This window comes from Narcine bancroftii, chromosome 4, assembly GCF_036971445.1.
Source record: "Narcine bancroftii isolate sNarBan1 chromosome 4, sNarBan1.hap1, whole genome shotgun sequence".
NCBI lineage: Eukaryota > Metazoa > Chordata > Chondrichthyes > Torpediniformes > Narcinidae > Narcine > Narcine bancroftii.
Window position 1 is genome coordinate 244,519,068 of NC_091472.1, and position 18,907 is coordinate 244,537,974.

At 38.5% G+C, this 18,907-nt stretch overlaps 1 protein-coding gene across 8 annotated transcripts in view; it reads left to right on the plus strand.

Moving 5' to 3' along the window:
- Nucleotides 1–17,890, plus strand: part of rftn2 (raftlin family member 2) — a 186,283-nt gene extending 168,393 nt beyond the window's left edge. For all 8 annotated transcript variants that reach the window (XM_069934549.1, XM_069934546.1, XM_069934554.1 and 5 more), the window contains exons 18-21: nucleotides 8,605–8,726; nucleotides 10,865–10,968; nucleotides 12,183–12,261; nucleotides 15,708–17,890. In XM_069934549.1, coding sequence (XP_069790650.1) covers nucleotides 8,605–8,726; nucleotides 10,865–10,968; nucleotides 12,183–12,261; nucleotides 15,708–15,968 — 566 coding nt within the window. In that variant the 3' untranslated portion in view covers nucleotides 15,969–17,890. The remainder of the gene's footprint in view (nucleotides 1–8,604; nucleotides 8,727–10,864; nucleotides 10,969–12,182; nucleotides 12,262–15,707) is intronic.
- The last annotated feature ends 1,017 nt before the right edge of the window (nucleotides 17,891–18,907 follow it).

Below are 18,907 nucleotides of genomic sequence, written 5' to 3' on the forward strand. Positions count from 1 at the left end.
TATCAACACTATCCAATCTCTCATCATTTAAAGAACACTTTGATTTTCTATTTTTTTGCACTGAAGTAGATAACTCCCATGTTTTTAACAATTTATTTGATCTCCAAGTTTCTTAAACACCCACTCTGCTTCTCTGTATTACCTTAAACCTCTTTACATTCTTCCTTCTACTCACAGTCACACATCATTTTCTAGCATCTGCCAAAAAAAATGAAACAAGCAAATCATTGATGTAGATCACTGTAGTTGGGAGCCAAGCACCAATCCTCATTGGACTCCCAACCTGAGAAAGATGAATTTATTCACCAATGTGCTAGAGGAACTCAGCAGGTCATGCAGCGTCCATAGGAGGCAAGGATATATAACCAATGGTTATATACCTCTATTAAGTCATCCTCTCATCCTTCAAGGTATGAGGAAAACCCAAGCAGGAACCAAAAGAAAAAAGGCAAGGGAAGGAAGGAAGAAGAGACAGAGGAGAAGCATGGCAACAGCCAAGTGCCATGGGTGGTCATGATAGGAGGACTGGAGAAAAAAACTGAGAATTAATTGGGGGAAGGGTGTAGCTCTGTGAATGCAGAGTTGAAAGAAGGAGACTTGGATAAAGAAACAGTGAGAGGCAAGGGGTAGGGAGCTGGAAGAAAGGAGATGGGGTTAGGGAAAGAGATGGTAGAGAGAGCAAATGAAAACAGAGAAGTTGATGTTAATGCCATCTGGTTGGAGGATGACCAGACGGAATGTCAGGTGTCGTGCTTCTAATTTGCAGGAGGTGTTAGTTTGGTAGTGCATGACACAATGGACAGACGTGTTGGCGTGGGAATAGGGCAGGAAATTGAAATGGGTTGCCTCTGGGAGATCCTACTATTGCAGAGGACAGAGCAAAGCAATCCCCCAGTCTGCATAATCTCCTAAGGAGGCTGGGAGATCACTTAATTGAGAACCTGTCTGCTCTCTGTTGCAATAGTATGGCTCTTCCAGTGGCTACCCGTTTCAATTCCCCGCCCCATTCCCATACTGACATGTCTGTCCACGGTCCCATGTTCTGCCAAACTGAGACCTCATACTCCACCTGGGCACCCTCCAAGCCGATAGCATTAACATCAACTTCTCTACTTTCTGTTCGGCCCCTCCCCACCATCTCATTTCCTATCCTCATGTCTCCTTTCCTCCAGCTCCCCACCTCCTGTCTCTCTTTATCTGTCTCTCTCTCTTGTCCCCTATCCCTCTGTCTCCTTTCTTCCAGTGCTGCCTTCACATAGCTATCTCCCCCACCCCCATTAATTCTCTGCAGCCCTCTTATCCATGTCCACCTACAGTCTCTCAGGTGTTGGTCTGTGCTCCTCCCTCTGCCCCTTCTTTCCTCCTCACCCTGTCTTTTTATTCAGGCGTCTGCATTTTTCTCAAGTCGTAATGAAGGGCTCAGGCCTGATATGTTGGTTATATGTCTTTGCCTCCTGTGGGCGCTGCAGAACCTGCTGAGTTTATCCAGCCCTTTTGTTTCCTAACTAGAATCACAACATCCGCAGACTTTCTTGTTTTGAAAAGATACATTTATCCCCCCCCCCCCCCACCCTATTTTTTTACTCTAGAACATAGAACATCACAGCATTGTACAGGTACTTCAGCCATGATGTTTTGCCGAGCTATGGAAACCTATTCCATAAGAATCACATTTTTCCCTACCTCACACCCATAACCCTCTATTTTTCTTACATTCCAATGCCTATCCATGAATCCCTATTGTACCAGCCTCTACCACAACCCCCAGGAATGTTTTACAGATACCAAACACTCTCTGTCTAAAATAACTTGCCACCAATATTCCTCTAAACTTGCTTCCACTCACCTTAAACAGATGTCCTCTAGTATTTACTATTGTCATTCCAGGAATATGGTGCTGGTTGTCCACCCTATCTAAGCCCCTCATATTGTATCTCTCTATTAAGTCACCTCTCATCCTTCGTTATTTCAAAGGGAAAAGCCTTATCTCTGTCAACCTTGCTCACAATGGTCATATTGAGATGAACTTTGTAAGACTTTCGCTCCTTTAACTTCATCTCTCCAGGTATTTTTCAATCACCTTGAGCAAATTGAATCACATTTGACAACCACATGCCATACACCAACTTTCGGTCTTGGTTGAGGAGTGCACCTTATGCATCATGAATATCTTCAAACTGTATACATTTGGACATCAATTGTAAAAGTCAAGGGGAACATAAACATCTACAATTAGGTCATAGCAACCAAATTCACCATGTACACCCTCAGACCTGGTGCAGCCACCCCCATGTGAGAGCCAGTTCTCATTCCATGCCACAACTTCCTGTCTTCCTACACTGGGATTTTGTCAAAAACCTCTGAAAATCAAGTAATCCTTGTTCCCTCTTATGTTCCCTTCATGTCCATCCTGACTGCGCAGCCTATTTTTACAAGATGTTCTGTTGTTACATCCTTCACTATTTTCTTCACTAACATTTGATTAACAAGTAAATAGATGCAGGTTTTCACTCTCTTTCCCCTCTTTAAAAAATGACACCCCTTCCAGGGCTGCTGTAATGGCAGTGCTGCCACTGGTACAGACCCAGGAGAGTGAAGAGCAGAAACACACTGCTCCACAGGGTCCTACTGCCTGGGACTTTGGTCGATGGCTCCATACTGTCTTGAAAGCTTTAAACTGCCTTTTAAAGCACCAATTGTGGGTTTTTTTTTAAATCCTGCTACCATGGAGTCAGTGACCAAGATGGCAGCAGATCATTCTTGTGGGGGGGGTGGGTAGGGGAGGGTGGTGGTGCAGAGTCCGGGGGAGCAGCAGACATAGTATATGGCACCAGAAATGGGAAAAGCATCAAGAAGTATAGGAGACAACCCTATAGGGAAGGTCATCATGGCAGCGAATGAGTGAGGGGCTGAGCAACTGAAAGACCCACACAGGCTGTGGGCTGTTCGTGACTTACGATTGAAGACTCACACAGGCTGTGGACTGTTCATGACTTACAGTTGAAGGACTCACACAGGCTGTGGACTGTTCGTGACTTACGGTCGAAGGACTCACACAGGCTGTGGGCTGCTGGAGACTGTCTCGTGGTAACCAGGTATCGGATCGGGGATTTGAGTAGGTCTTGGCTGCTGAAGGCTTCCTGATCGTATCAGAGCTCGGGATGCCGATGATTTGAACAGGAGTCTATGCAACATTGCTCATGGTGACTCTTTGTTTGCTTTATGGCTGACAAAAGTTGAAATATATCATATATAATTACATTTTAAATTTATGATTACATGACCATAAAAGGAACCTTTGAACATTTTTTACTCTCCAATCCATAGTAAAAATTCCAGAATTCATAGATATCCACTCTGAGAAGTGGATCATAAAGTCCTTGGAATTTACCAGCTTTTCTCTCTATTTTTAATACTTATTTTATATGTCCACCTTGCCACAAGACCCCTGGTTATGTGGTATTTCTGGAATTCTTTTGTGTTTTCTTTCCTGCAGACAAAGTAGTTGCTTATTTCCATTGCTTTATCCTTAATCCTCCCATAAATTCTTTTGTAATATCTGATCCATATTCACCCTCACTTGTTATCTAGTCTTCTCCCTTTTATCCTTATTCTGCATTGTTTTAAGAATGCCCCAGTACTTATCCTGGAGTGTTTGTTTATTCAATCTGGCCAGCTACTTGATACTGATACTCTGGAGAACACTGATCCTGTTGACTCTTTCCCCCCTGCCCCCCCCCAAGGTTTTCGACAAAGATAAATGAGAAGCCACCTGTTACATATTTATATTATTTATTTACTACTTTAACTCAAAAGGCATAGATAAAAAGTACTTATTTTCACTTCTGTGTCAAAATTGTTTTCTCGACAGAAAAAGCAGATGATAAATTTAGAATACAGTATATTGAAAGTGAAGGATAATGAGAATAATATAATTCATTTTTAATGTGCAGGCTGTGTTCTATGATTTTCTATTCCACCTTTTGGTAACTGGGTCTTGATATAACATTTGGATTGGCAGTTCTTTTGCATAAGATATCCCGATAATTCATCAAAATCGTTAAATCGCATGGATTTTCATGTGTTACATTTATTCTATTTTAGAAACCCAATAGGTCCTTTTGGCCCACAAACCCATGCTGCCCAATTACACTCAATTAACCTACAACCCCAGTACATTTTAAACAGTGGGAGGAAATCGGAGCTCCCGGAGGAAACCCATGCAGACCTATGCACCAGTTTCAAACCCTGGTCACTGGTTTGCACAAACCGCTGCACTAACAATGCCACCCTTTGTGTCCATAAATGTATTTTTTACTACAATTTCATCCTGCTCTGCTATCTCTCAAGATTTTACAAAGTGACCGATTAAGCAGTCTGCCTGCTGGTTGTTCTGTTGATAGACTCCATAGATCCCCTATAAAGGGCACCAATTTCAAAACAACTCCAGAAAAGGGGAAGTCAGCAATCTATGTTCCCTTAGGTGTGTGGGCATCTCCATTCAAGGTTAATGGTGAACACCATCCCTTTGTTGTGATCCCAAAATATTTGGTACTTCCTGGTTTTGACTTTGCATGGCTCAGCAACAGTTCATCAACTTGATCAGCAAAGGAGGAATGCAATTGCTCATTCTTGTCTCACAGGTCCTTGAAAATGCTGCATGAAATAGCTTTACAAACACAGCAAGCTCCACTGGAAAGAACTTGAAGAAAATATGTGTGATGTTTCTTTTATTGTAATAAAGAAACTTGGGTTCTTTTATAACAACTATATTTTATTAGCTTTAGAACTCATGACCTCATGGAGGCATCTACTCCTAGCTGCAACAACTCATCTCTTACTCCCTCTAGTGGTCAAGATTATCATTAGTACTCTGTCATTACATCGCCTTTCCTTGAGATGTTTACTCTAACAACATGACACATTAATACAGTACAGGTAGTCACCAACTTATGACCATGTTAGGTTCTGACCAACCGGTCATATCTAGAAATGGACACAAGTCAGAAATATGTTGGCATGGCATGTAGATGTCGTTACTTTGTTACTATCGTGGACTTCATACTTGCCAAACCTTTCACTGCTTCCCTTATTTTTCTTTGTCCTTTAAAATTGTAGAGACCTTCTTCTTTGGAGATCTTATGGCACTTACTGAATGACAACTGACAGATCATCACTATTGTACGCAAGCACTGACTTTTTTTTAAATTTTTCTGTCTTATTTACAGATGTTTGTAAGTCCCATAGATCATAAGTTGGGGTCTACCTGTATTCATTTCAATTTAAAGTTAAACACAAACATCAGCAGCACAAACTTTTTAAGTGAGCAGTTCTTTTTCTTTTAGAGATTCAGTCTGTCAGGTGTTTTCATAACGCGTGTGGATCTTCTTAACACAGGTGCTTGTGTCAGTTCTGCTGGTCCACTACTGTCTAGCACTGGTGATGTTTCCTCTGTTGATGTGCAGGCTGGATCTTCTGCATTTGTCTGTTCTTGCAGTGTCTCTTGCATTTTCAGCAGGCTCTTTCGATTCCTCCTTAGTATTTGACCATCCTCTGTTCTGTAGGATCCTCCAGAGCAGTAGCCTATTTGTCCCAGTTGTTGGAATCTCTGAGTCTCACTGTGTCATGTTGTGCCAGTGGCCCTCAACTTCTTGCTGACTTGTCATAGTTTGCTTTTTCTCCCCATTGTTTCCATTCGACATCTCAGTTCTTGTTTGGGCCTGCAGAGTAGGGAAGTGTGGTGCACAGTCTACATCCCATTAGGAACTCAGCAGATGACGTGCCATGTTCAAGTGGTGAAGCTCTGTAACTCAATAGAGCAAGATACGGATCTGAGCCACTGAACAATTTGAGGAATTCCATGATTTGTAAATATTGGTTTCTTCGATTTAATCACACAAGCAACAGACATGTTAGGAAGCAGCACAATCTCAAAATAATTCAATAGATAGTTGATAAACAGCAAATAATTCTTTCCATCCATGTGGAACAGACCAACTTTCTGCCATGGTTCAGCTGGTGAGTCAGTTTTGATCATGGGTTATTTTGTCTACTTTGCATAATATTTCAAACAGGTCTCACAGCTTGAAACCATCCTGCCAATGTCAGCACTTATCCCTGGCTGATAAACAGCAGTTCTGGCCCTCCACTTGCACTTTTCCATTCCTTTTCAGCATCTCTTGTCACAGTGCTTGGGGCAATAATAATTCTGCTCTGTCTGAGTAGAAGACCATTGACAACACTCAGCTCAGCTCTGATGTTGTAGTATGGCTGACATTCACCTCTCGGCCATCCTTCATTCAGATTCTTGATGATCTTCTGTAGAACTGTGTCCTTTTCTGTTTCAGCTTGGATTTCATGTCAAATACGGGAAGAGATTCAGTGATCAAGTTCACGTGGAGATTCACATCTGTCCGTGACAGTTTATCTCCCAGAAAGGTGATCTCCTTCACCCAAACTGACATTTTTCTCTGTTTAAATTTCATCCATACTCTGGATGTGTTGTAGCACTTTGATGAGCCTCTCATTGTGTTGTTTTTGTGTGAATCCCTATAGGATCATGTCATCCATGTACATACATACCCCATTCATGCCTTCATGTGATCCATTGTCCTGCGGAAAACTTCCAGAGCTGAGGAAATACCAAAAGGCATCCTCAGACAGGAGTATTGTCCAGTGTATTAAATATACAGTATTTTGTGCTATTTTCATGCAGTTTTATTTGCCAAAAGCCCTGGGATGCATCCAATTTAATGAAAAAATTTTTCACCAGCCATCTCATTTGTAATTTCATCCCTCATTGATAATGTTCCCTCTTTATATTGGCATTCAAGTCTTTTGGATCCATGCACACACATAGGTCACCGTTCTTCTTTTTGACACACATCATTGAATTCACCCATTCTGTGGGCTCCTCCACTTTCTTTATGACTCCTAGTGACACCATTCAGTCGAGTTCCTGCTTGAGCTTTTTTTTTTATTAGCACTGGAACACATCTCGGGGCATGCACTACTGGCTGTTTGTCCTCTTTTAAGTGATTCTTATAGGTGAATGGTAGAACTGCAAACCCCTTGAAGATGTTGGGAAATGTCCTCTACACTGTTCAGTGCATTGTTGCTGTTAATGTGGTACATCCTCTTGACTAGGCTTAAGTTTTTTCATGCTTTATCACCAAGCAGTGATTCATGTCCACCTGGGACAACTGTGAACCTGAGGTGGTGCACTTTATATTTAACTTTCACCTTGAGTTCACATGTTCCTTTCATGTAGATGCTCTGTCCATTGTAGACTTTGAGCTGTACAGGATTTGTATGGATGTACGGCTTTATATTCATTGCCCTGATGCTGCTGTTGTTGTTTGTTGTTGTTTAACTGCTGATGCGCCCGTGCTGCTTAGCTCCATTGTCCCAAAATCCAAAAAAACCCAAAAATTGAAAAACATCTGGTCCCTATTTCCTCTTGGAGATAGAATACTGTACTGTAAAATGTATAGTGTGCACGATTTCACTTCTGTTTTTTCCTCTTTGGAAAAACATTGCTTTGCATAATAATTCTGCTCTTCACACTTACAGACTTTTCCATAGACTGGGCATTGCTTTGGTGCATGTTGAGTGCCACATCATTTACAATTGAATGTCTCTCCACTTTTTTGTTGTTTCCTATATTTTGTTTTTTTTGTTTATATGTGTGGACAGACATTGTGACCAAAGCTATGCCTTCATTTTCTCTGGCTTTTGTACTGTCACCGGAGTTTTTCGCGTGCTGCAGAGCTAATTTACTGATGTGGCAAATCTTCACAGCTCCAGATAAGATAAGCTCTGTATCTTGCAGCAACCTCTTTTCACTTTCTTATCAATAATCCCAAACACAATTTGATCATGGATCATTGAATCTTGCAGCAGGACCAAAATTGCAGTTATTGCTTTTAATTTCAAGTTCATTTAAAAAAAGTATCAAAGCTCTCTCCCTACAGTTGTGATTGTGAGCAAAACATCTACCTCTCAAATGTTTCATTTTTCTTTGGTGAACAGTGTTCATCAAACATCTCGATAACCTTGTCGAATTTGCCCTGGTCAGCTGCCTCAGCAAAAACAAATGTATTGAAAGCCTCTAGTGCTCCAGGTCCTGCCACAGTAAATAGCAGTGCAATCTTCTGTACGTCAGGTTTGCTATCAAGTCTAATGGCTTGCAGGTACAGCATAAATCATTGTTTGAACAAATTCCTCTCGTGGTTGACATTTCCAGTCCAATTTACAATGTCAGTAGCCTTCATACTTTCCATGTTTTCTGCTGCTATTGGCTGATTCTTATTCTGCACACTCCTGGTATTTTTCCACACCTGGTACCATGTGATGTTTCTTTTATTGTAATAAAGAAACTTGGGTTCTTTTAAAACAACTATAATTTATTAACTTTAGAACTCACGACCTCATGAACGCATCGATTTTGAATCTACTCCTAGCTGCAACAACTCATCTCTGACTCCCTCCAGTGGTCACGATTATCACTAGCACTATCATTACAATTTGTGGGCAATGCAAGTATAAAAAAAATATAAACACAGATATCTTTAACCACAGTGATGCATTCATTTTCAATTCCAGGAGACTATTTATCCAAGTCTGTGGATGGATTGTTTATATATGAAGAACGTCATGTGGACACAGTTAAGTCAAACAAGATACCAAATGATGCAATAGTTGTTGAACAGTGGACTGTCATTGAGGTAAGATGCTGTCTGATTTGCTTGGAGCAAATATTAGGAAGGACCTCTTTCTCTTAGCTCAGTATCAAAACCAGAAGGCACAGGCTTAATTAAGCAGACATGTTAGGAGAAGAGAAAAATCTTTGCACCCTTTAGTCTGACTTAATGGTAGAATCAGAAACCTTCATAACATTTAATATGTACCTGGCTATGTACTTAATACCTGGCTTATGTGACCCATAGATTTATGGATCAAGTGCAAGAAGGTAAGATTAGGCTGGGTAGAACTTATTCAACTGACATTATTTCTTGAGTCATAATTTTTTTTATAATTCTCAGATTTAAACTAAATATTTTTAGGAAATGTTAAGTATGTAGGAACTTATGATTAAGCACTTTTTATTAGTTATTTTATATTCTTATTTTCATTTGGTGGTTGTCCCAACTTGCAGCAATATTTTTCCTCAAAGCAAATGATTGTCACATAAAGTGAGAAGTCGCCCCATGTAGACTTGTGGAAATTTGTGTGCTTCGGATGTTAACAGAAAGTGGTGGATAATTGTCTAAAAAAATTGATATTGATATATGTAGTAAATAACATAATTATTGCAGATAACTTTTCTTTGGACTAGAAACTACATCATTTTCCTTCACACTGTCTTACAATAACATTCTAGTCCTTTCAGAAAAAAAGCCTTTTTTAATAATTTTTATTTATTTAGAGATTCAGCATAGCCCTTCCAGCCCATGAGCCCTTGTCACCCAAAGTACACCAATTAACCTACAAACCCCATACCTTTTTGGAGGAAGGGAGGAATCCGGAGGAAACCCACATAAATACAGGGAGAATGGACAAACTCCTTACGGACAGTGCCAGATTCAAATCCAGGTCGCAGGCACTGTAAAAACATTGCATTAACCACTATGCTAACCGATGCCGTCCCATCGGCCAAACTTTTTAGATTCTGGAATGAGACAGTTTATTCTATGGGATTTTGTAACATTCACATTAACAAAATGAACTGAAGCTTGATTAAAAAAAAGGAACACTATTGTCAGTCTGTGATATTTTACAGCAAGAAGATAATGATAGCGATCCATTATAGATCTTGCTGGGACCAGAATGCCATGAATTAAAACTGAACACTTCACCAGCATGGAGGAAAAATTAACAGGTGTTTCTTGTATAAAATCTGAAAATGAAATACTGATAGGAAAGATTTGTGGACAAAATGGGTTATTTTAAACCTCTTCAAAAATTTCCAACACAAATTATTACCAGAATTAATGGCTAAAATTAAGACTCTATTAACTGTTTCCATCTCTCCTTTATCTCCTCCCATTCTTATTTTTCTCTCTTACCTTTCCTTCTCCCTTCCCTATCTGCCTCTCCACCCCTCCCGCCTTCTTCCATCCGGTACCATATCATCTCTTAGCCTCTTCCCTCTTCCTTCCGTTTTTATTCATGCTATCTCCCGTTCCCACTTTAGTCTCAACAAAGCATCCCATCAAGAAATATTAATGACAATTTCTCTCCATGGGATCTGCCAAGTTCCTCCAGTTTTTCATTGTTTCCTCAAGATCTTGTGTTTCTCAGCTCGGAAGAATAGGTTGTCCCTCAAGTTCTAGACAATACTTGCTCCCTGTCCCAAGTGAACTCAGGTCATCCAAAAGGTGCATTGTGTGGAGAGATAATGCTGACTGATGAGGAGTGAAATTTCCTCCCTTGTTGGCCTTCAGAATGGATTAATAAATATATCTTCCTATTGAGAAAGAAATATAATGAATATGTTAATGAGGGGTTTTGATAGTGGAAATAAAAAATGAGTTTTCAGTTGCAGAAAATAGGCCTCTGGGAGCTTCAAGATTACTGACAGGCAAAAAATAGGAAAGAAGTTTTATGCTGCAATTGAAATGATCCCTACTGCTTGAAAGACTGATAATAAATGAAGCAATGGCATTTTTTTTAATGAATGTATATTTTAAAATAAAATAATTACTGGTTCTATGAAAAATGAGAAGACTGTGGACTATTTGAAAGAGCCAGCCGACGCAAGATGGACTGAATAGCATTCTACAGCAAGAAGAATCTATATATTTTCTTTTTAAATTATTTTAATAATTGAACTTGTTTATCGTGGCTTTATTTGTTTTAACAGGGTTGTGAAGTGAAGACTGATTATGGTCCTTTGCTCCATACACTGGCAGAATTTGGATGGTTGGTTACTTGTGTGCTGGCCACACCTATCATGCGCCATGACAGGTAATGCAGGTTGATTGAGGTTTGTTGAATATTGTGCTGAAGGACATTTTACAAATCACATGAGAGGTATTTAAAGTAAATAACACCAGTATTTTAGACTTTAAATATCATGCGAATTCCAGGTTAGAAATTTACTGTCCTATTCTTATGTAACATGATGAGCAGAAGCAGATGATTGGGAAGAACATATTCACGCATACTTAAGATAAATGGTAAAAGGATTAGGAAGAAGATGTTCAATGACTGCTGGAGATGTGGAAATGGAACTCACTACAAGCACATTGAAAACACACTGAGGTGGATATTTGATATGCTCTAATGTAGAAGCCTATGGCCTGATCTGGATGTGTGACCAATCTAAGTACTATACAGTAAAATTCCCATTATCCAGAATTCAAACAACCAGCAACCTCAAGTAACCAGCAAATTTTTAAAAATCACAGAAAATAAATAGGTAAAAAATCCAAATATTTAAAATTAGCACCCCCTATCAGTTAGTTCACCAATCATGCAACACTCAATCTCAAGCAACTGGAAAATACTCTTATCTGACATCTACCAATCCCCATGGGTGCCGGATACCAGAGGTTTTTACTATAGCTCTATTTAAAAGTGCACAAACATGATTTGCTTTCTACAGTACTAAGACTCATTATAATTCTGCGTTAATAAAATGTGGCCACAAACAGGTTGCTTTCAGGCAGAGTTTTTTTTTAATTTCAAGAACAGATTAAACAGATCAGTTTCATAAGCACAAGCTTTAAAATAATTCGACATGACATCCTTGTCCTAAAAATGAAGAGCAAAGTCGATTCACCATCATGGAGAAATTACTGTTTATTATCTTCTCATTACTTGCATGGTTCAAGAAGATTAATATGGAGACTGTGTTCATGAGTCTAGTTGCAGCCTGGGTCTTTCAGTGGCAAGCAGGCAGCCCACATCATCTGGAGGAATCAGCAATTGGAATGCAAACAGTAAGGAGACCACGGTCACCAGATGATGGAGTTGTGGGGGGAGGGGGTTGGCCTGGAGGAGCTAGGTTCTCCTTTTCTCTTTCCCAATATGAAGGCTTTGACCAGACTCTTGACTTTTGGAGCTGGCAGTTCCTGCTATCATTTTGTTGTTGATTTCTTGACCTTTCATTTGTGCCAAATCATAGACTAATAGTGAAAATCTTTCAGATGTAATTGTCATTTATTTCATGTTTACAGTGAAGGAAATTTAGCAACAAAGCAAGTGATATTCTTACAGCGATCTGCCATACCCAGTCACAATCAGGAAATAGAAGAGGTAAGTTAAATCAAAGACTATCATAATGTTTTCTGTATGAATCCTATTTATTGTAATTTTTATTAACACTCCTATCAATACAAAATAGAAAGTATGAAATCTCTATGTCAATTCCAAGACAGGTAATGATTATTTCTTAACTACCTAGCTTTTGAATTTACCATTATTAATTTAATGTATACTATTGTTTTTGCTTGTTCTAATGCACCAAGTAAGAATTTGGGTGCATATACAGTGTCCTCCATAATGTTTGGAACAATTACACCTTTTTTTCCTTTATTTTTTCCTGTGCTCCACAGTTTTAAATTTATAATCAAACAAATCACATGTGATTAAACTGCACATTTTGGATTTTTTTCAAGGTTATTTGTATACATTTTGGTTTGACCATTTAGAAATTACAACTCTTTTTATACATAGCTTCCCCCCCCCCCCCCCCCCCCAATCTCAGGGCACCATAATTTTTGGGACATTTGGCTTCTGGAACTCTGGTTTGTTTCATTGCTTCATTGGTGCAGGTATAAGAGAGTTAGGTTTGCTTTTGATCACCTTTGGAGTCTGCAGTTGCCATTTTTGAACCTGAGGGCCAGAGTTGTGCTAATGTAAGGCAAATAAGCCATTGTGAGGCTGAAAAACAAAAATAAAATCCTAAGACACATCATCCAAATCATGCGATTTCCAAAATCAACTGTTTGAAACATCATTAAGAAGAAAGAATGTACTGATGAGCTCAGTAATTGCAGTCGGCCAAGGAAGACTCCGCTGCTGATTAATTATCATCGTATTGAAGGAAGATCCCCAAAAGCCCATCCAACAGATCGGAAACACTCTTTAGGGGACATGGGTGGACGTGTCAATGACTACTGTCTGGAAAGACTTTATGAACAGAAATACAGAGGCTACACTGCAAGATGCAAACCACTAGTTCACCACAGAAATATGATGGACCGATTACAGTTTGCCAAGAAATATTTAAAGGAGCCTGCAGAATTCTGGAAAAAAAAGTCTTGTGGACAGATGAGATCAAGATTAACCTGTATCACAGTGATGGCAAGAGCCAAGTGTGGAGGCATACCATCTCATCTGTGAAACGTGGTGGTGGGGGTGTTATGGTCTGGGCATATATGGCTGCCACAGGTACTGGCACAATTAGCTTCATTGATGATGTAACTGCTAATGGCAGAAGCAAAATGAATTCTAAGGTGCAGAGAAATATTTGCTAAAATTCGAGAAAATGCCTCCTAACTCATTAGATGGTGCTTCATCCTACAGCAAGACAATGATCCCAAACATAGTGCTAAAGCAACAAAGGAGTTTTTCATAGCTAAAAACTGGAAAACTCTTGAATGGCAAAGTCAATCACTCGATCTAAATCCAATTGAGCATGTCTTCCATATGCTGAAGTGGAAACTTATGGGGGAAAGCTCCCAAAATAAGCAGGACCTGAAGATGATTGTAGTAGAGGCCTGGCAGGGCATCACCAGAGAAGAAACACAGTTCCTGATGATGTCTATGAATCACAGACTTCAAGCACCCATTGCATGCAAAGGATGTGCAACAAAGTACTAAACATGACCATTGTCCCAAACATTATGGTGCCCTGAAATGAGGGGACTATGGTATTAAAAAGAGCTGTAATTTCTACATGGTCAAAACAAAATGTATCCAAATAACCTTGAATGAAATCTGGAATGTGCACTTTAATTACATGAAAATTGTTTGATTAAAAATTTAGAACTGTGGAGTATGGGGCAAATGAAAGAAAAAAGTGTCTTTGTCCCAAACACTATGGAGGGCTCTCTTTATATTTTCCAATGTCTATGATAATAAACCTGTTCTGCAGCATCAGATAAAGAAATCAGAGTTTGCCTCGATTATGATTTTTACAAAGATTTTGCGGGATTTTACTGTTATGAAGAGTCTCTGATATCCCGGCATTGGTCGTTCACACAGGAACGGTCAAAACTACAAATCTTTTATTCTGCCCACGATTTTAGACAACATACTGGCATTCTGCAAACAAAAGGGGTGGGACATGTAACTCAACAGCATCAGCGTCTGCATCTAATGTCACGTATAACAGACTGTATTTGACGGCATGTTAGACCCACTTGTTTTTTTCCCAGAAATATTCCCCTGGTTTTGTATGCCAGATTGAAATTAGGGTGAAAATAGTGAGTGACATTGACAGTAGTACTGTCATTGTTGTGTGGAGAAAGTGTCAGGTCTGTGAGAGACGAGTGGACACAAGGGTATGTAATCAGTACTTTTATTAACACACAACCATTAATAGAAGAGTGTGGGAATAAAGCACATACATGCACAATATGAAAGAGCGTGGAAAAAATGTGCAAAATTTAATAAGACATATGTGCGCAACATATAAAGGAGCATGGGTAAATACACAATTTAATAAAACATAACACACAATTTATATAAGAGCATGGGAAAATCTACTGCAAGTAGTAATCAAAAGAAATTAATTTCAAACTTTTTCTTTCCACTCACATTCCACCTTAATCAATCCCTTATTAATCATCGCTACATCTCATTGGGGAGCAGGACTGTTCAAACTGAGGTCAAACCCACAGACCACCTTGCTCACAATCTGGCAGACCTAGTATTAAATCTAGGGTTAGGGTTCAGGTTAGTTTGTCAATATGCGGGCAACAAGATAATCATCCCTCTTGTATTTACTGGTCTCCTCTCTCAGAGGTTCTGTATCACTATAAACTGTCACTTTTGGTTGGCCCATGCTTTTATTACCCTGTTCCTGTTTCTAGCTCTTAGTGTGATCAGTTGTGCATTTTTATATATCCTGGGGTAAGTTTATTGTCTGCATAATGGGTAACCTTATATTCATACCTTAGGGTTAGGTTTGGGATAGGGCTATGGTTGGGGTTCTGGTTAGAGTTAGGTGTGGGGTTAGGGTTAGTGTTAGGCTTCACGGCCCACAGCAAGAGAGAGAAGGCAGCAGACCGCTGGGACAGTGGGCTGCAGGAGAGAACAGGCAGCACTAAAAAAAATTACAAGTATATTAAGAAAATTATGGTACACAATACACTTTGACCTGAGTTGGTCCCGGAATGCCTGCAGTTCATTTTTCACTGCAGGCATTCCAGGAAAATGACAAGGGGGCTAGGAGGTAAAAAGTCGGAACTGGAATGGCACCCCCATTCCAGTTCTGAGCTTTTTACACAGCATATGTTCCGTGAAAATGCAAACAATTCCCTGGAATGCAGTGCCAGTGTAAAAAGCATAAATGATTTCCACATTGGAATACACTTGGGGTGAAGGAATTGAAGGGTTTTAATTCATTCACAGGAGAGGTATGTGGTTGGCATGCACAACTTTTCTTGCCCATCCCAATTGTTCTGGCAATGAATGTTATTGTATATCTGTACTTACAGGATAAGAATACCAACTTGGTAAAATTTACTTTACAGAAAAAACCTACTCAGCATCCAAAAACTAATGAAAAAATAAGAAACTGGAATCGAAATGTAGGTGTGAACACGGGTAAAAATAATCCTTTGGAATCTGCTGAACATTCCTGTTCTTTAACTGAGAAAGCCTTCTGCATCAAAGAGTCATCCAATCAATATGAAGGCTTTTCAGGGATGCCCAGCAGTGAGAGTGTTCTCAGAGACTTGGATGATATGCAGCTCGATCAAGAGGAAGAAACTCCACAGGTTACCTGCATATGACTGAAATTTTCTGTTATTATTTACAAGAGGTAACAGTATAAAACTAATCAGACTTTCGAGTTTGTGCTTTTATTAAAGCTAATAGCTGAAACATGAAGAATTTTGTTTTCAACAGATAGCTACCAGTATGTTTGAAAATATGTCATTATAAAACTTTTTTTAACTTTTCTGTCAGAATCTAAACTGATAGATCCAGTCCTTTAACAAATCAATTGCAATTTATCCTCAGAAAACACTTCAACCCATAATGTATAACTACTTTCTAGTTATTTAGCAAAACCATTCGCAGGAAAGGGAATGTTCATATATCCACAAATATTTATATTTTACTTTACAATTTTCAAATGATATTTTTGTTATTAGTTCGATTTGTATTTTGTCTGCTGATTTTTTTTTGTAATATGGAATCTCTTTTGCTTTCATTTCTGTTTGTACAATTCTTTGATTTTTTTTAATATTCTGATTTTTCAAGAATATCTTCACTCAAAATGATATTATCACTGTATTATCCAAATGAATATGGAGCACTGTTCATCAAAGACATGATGGTAGTTACCCTGCCAAGTCATGAATGAATTATTAAAAAAAATACTGTAAGCTCTGTCCTTTTAATATTAGCTAAACCTACTGATGGATTTAGTAACTTCCAAAGCACTGGAGAGGTCATTTATAAAAATCAGTTTGGCACTAGTGCCAATGCAAAATTTCCTCAGTTAACTTTCAATTCTGCAGTCTACCAGGAGAATAACTGAAACTGTTATGGTTACCATGTTGAAAGAGCCTTTGCATCAATTTGTAGACTGAATAGGATATCAGAGGAAGCACTCTGTTAAATCATGTATTGCATTCTGGATCATAGCGAAATGTCTTATGAGTTGCTGTGCCCAATTACTGATTCTATAGTATGACATTGAAGAACCTGTATATGACTTACAGTTATTCATCATTTAGGACATAATTTCCAAACACACTGTAAACTCGCATTATTCAAATGATGCAGTAAATTAAAAGTCTTTCTTTGACTTAAAAAGTAAAAACCTTTTCATAGGATAAAAACTGGCAATGCAGTTACATTTGGATGGCTGCAAGATGCCCTTTTAATACCTATGTTGCAAATTCCTGTCACACTGACACAAGCATAAAAAGACAAAGATAAATTTATCAAAATTACTGGTTTGAAATGATCCTTACAAAGCAACCTCACATTTAGTGGAATGAGACCATTTTTGTGCACAAATGTTAATTCAATGTTATTTAAAGTGTTTAACTGTATTACTGTTTAGAAGCGAGGTTGAATAAGTTTCATGAAAATTGATACTTATCACTTTGTGGGTATGTGAGACTGAAATGGGAGAGGGCAGACGAAGCTGAAGCTTGTTTGATTTTGTATTGCTTGATGTTGTCGACGAAAATCGTTTACTAATATCAAATCATATAGTATGCATTACGGGTATTTGTGAGTCTGAGAAAGTTGGGATTAGCATTGGGATTCAGATGATTTGATGTAAGTCCTGCAATTAAATCATAATCTGCCATTATTTTTGAGATGTATATAGTGATTTTAATGAAATTAAAATATTAACATACTACAGTACCTGCAGGGTGACAATTTCACCAACTTATCGACAGAAGTGTTCAATAAAAAAAAATTACTTTGTAGCAAAGCAAATTATACAGCTGTTATGGCCATAGTTATTAGAATAATGCATTAGGATCTTGTGTTCTTGATGATGTGCTAATTAGCATGTTGTGTTAATTTTAAAGGCACATTAGTTGCCCTGCTATGGCGCTTTTTTTTAGTTAAACTTGTTTCCACATTTTGTTCGTTTTACAGTTATTTTCGTGTTATGCTATTTTTACACAATATTTTCTGTTTACGTATTCAAAGCTGCAAAAAACTGTATGCAGAGTCTAAATAAAATGTTGACATTTTTTAAAAACAGAAATCTTTATTTACTTCAATTGAAATTATTAGAGCAGTGTGACAGATTTGTGTTGATCTTTAGTTTAATGTTAAACTATATTTCTCATATATAAAAATGTCTTAGTAAAGTAAATTATTGAGTTAAAATATTGTATCTGTATTCTTAATTAGCTGTGGGTTGGTACAGGGTCACATTTACAGAGAACCATTGTTTTCTGGGAAGAGAGTTCGTTCTTGGAGTCGATGTGTCTGGGAAGGACAGAGCTGATGGATATGAGAACTGCTGAGGAAGCCATCTGATGTAAAATACAAGGCCTCTTGAACGAGATAAATGAAACTCAGAGCCATGTGAGTGATATACTCAAGTCTGGAACAGAAGTGAGGTAATCTTTCAGTCGTGTCGTCTACAGGGCAGAAGTATGAAGATCACATGGTTTACAAGAAACTGGGGGTGGCAATGTTTAAAATTCCAATAACTGATCACATTATTTTAAAGAATTGGAACTGACCTCATTGATTATGTAAATGTTCATCTAATTTGGAGAACTATATTATCAAATTCAGACATTCTTAATCACTTCAGTTTGGAGTTGGCAGAAGTCAAAATCCTGTGACATTCAGGGTTGAAACCTTATGAAAGACAGGGTTGAATTACAGTAACCAGAATTAGTGCTGTTGTGTGTGTGTTTACTCCTGGGAAAAGGGAACACAGAATTGGTGGCTTTTGAAATGAGGAAGACCATTTTGCTGATTCTTTGGAAAAGAGGACATACTTTTGTATGGCCACTTTGTTTAACCCTTGTCTGGGTTTGTGAATTCATCATGGAAGAATATAGCCAAGAGGCCTGATGTAATGTTTAAAAGCACTTTATAATTATTTCTGAACTGAGAATTTAAGACCTTCAAACAAGACTGAAATGATGCTGAACTTTTAAAGATTGACTTTTCAGAGGGAACTTTAATTATATACGCACACACACGTACATTTACATTTGTGCATAGTGGGGGTTAAGTT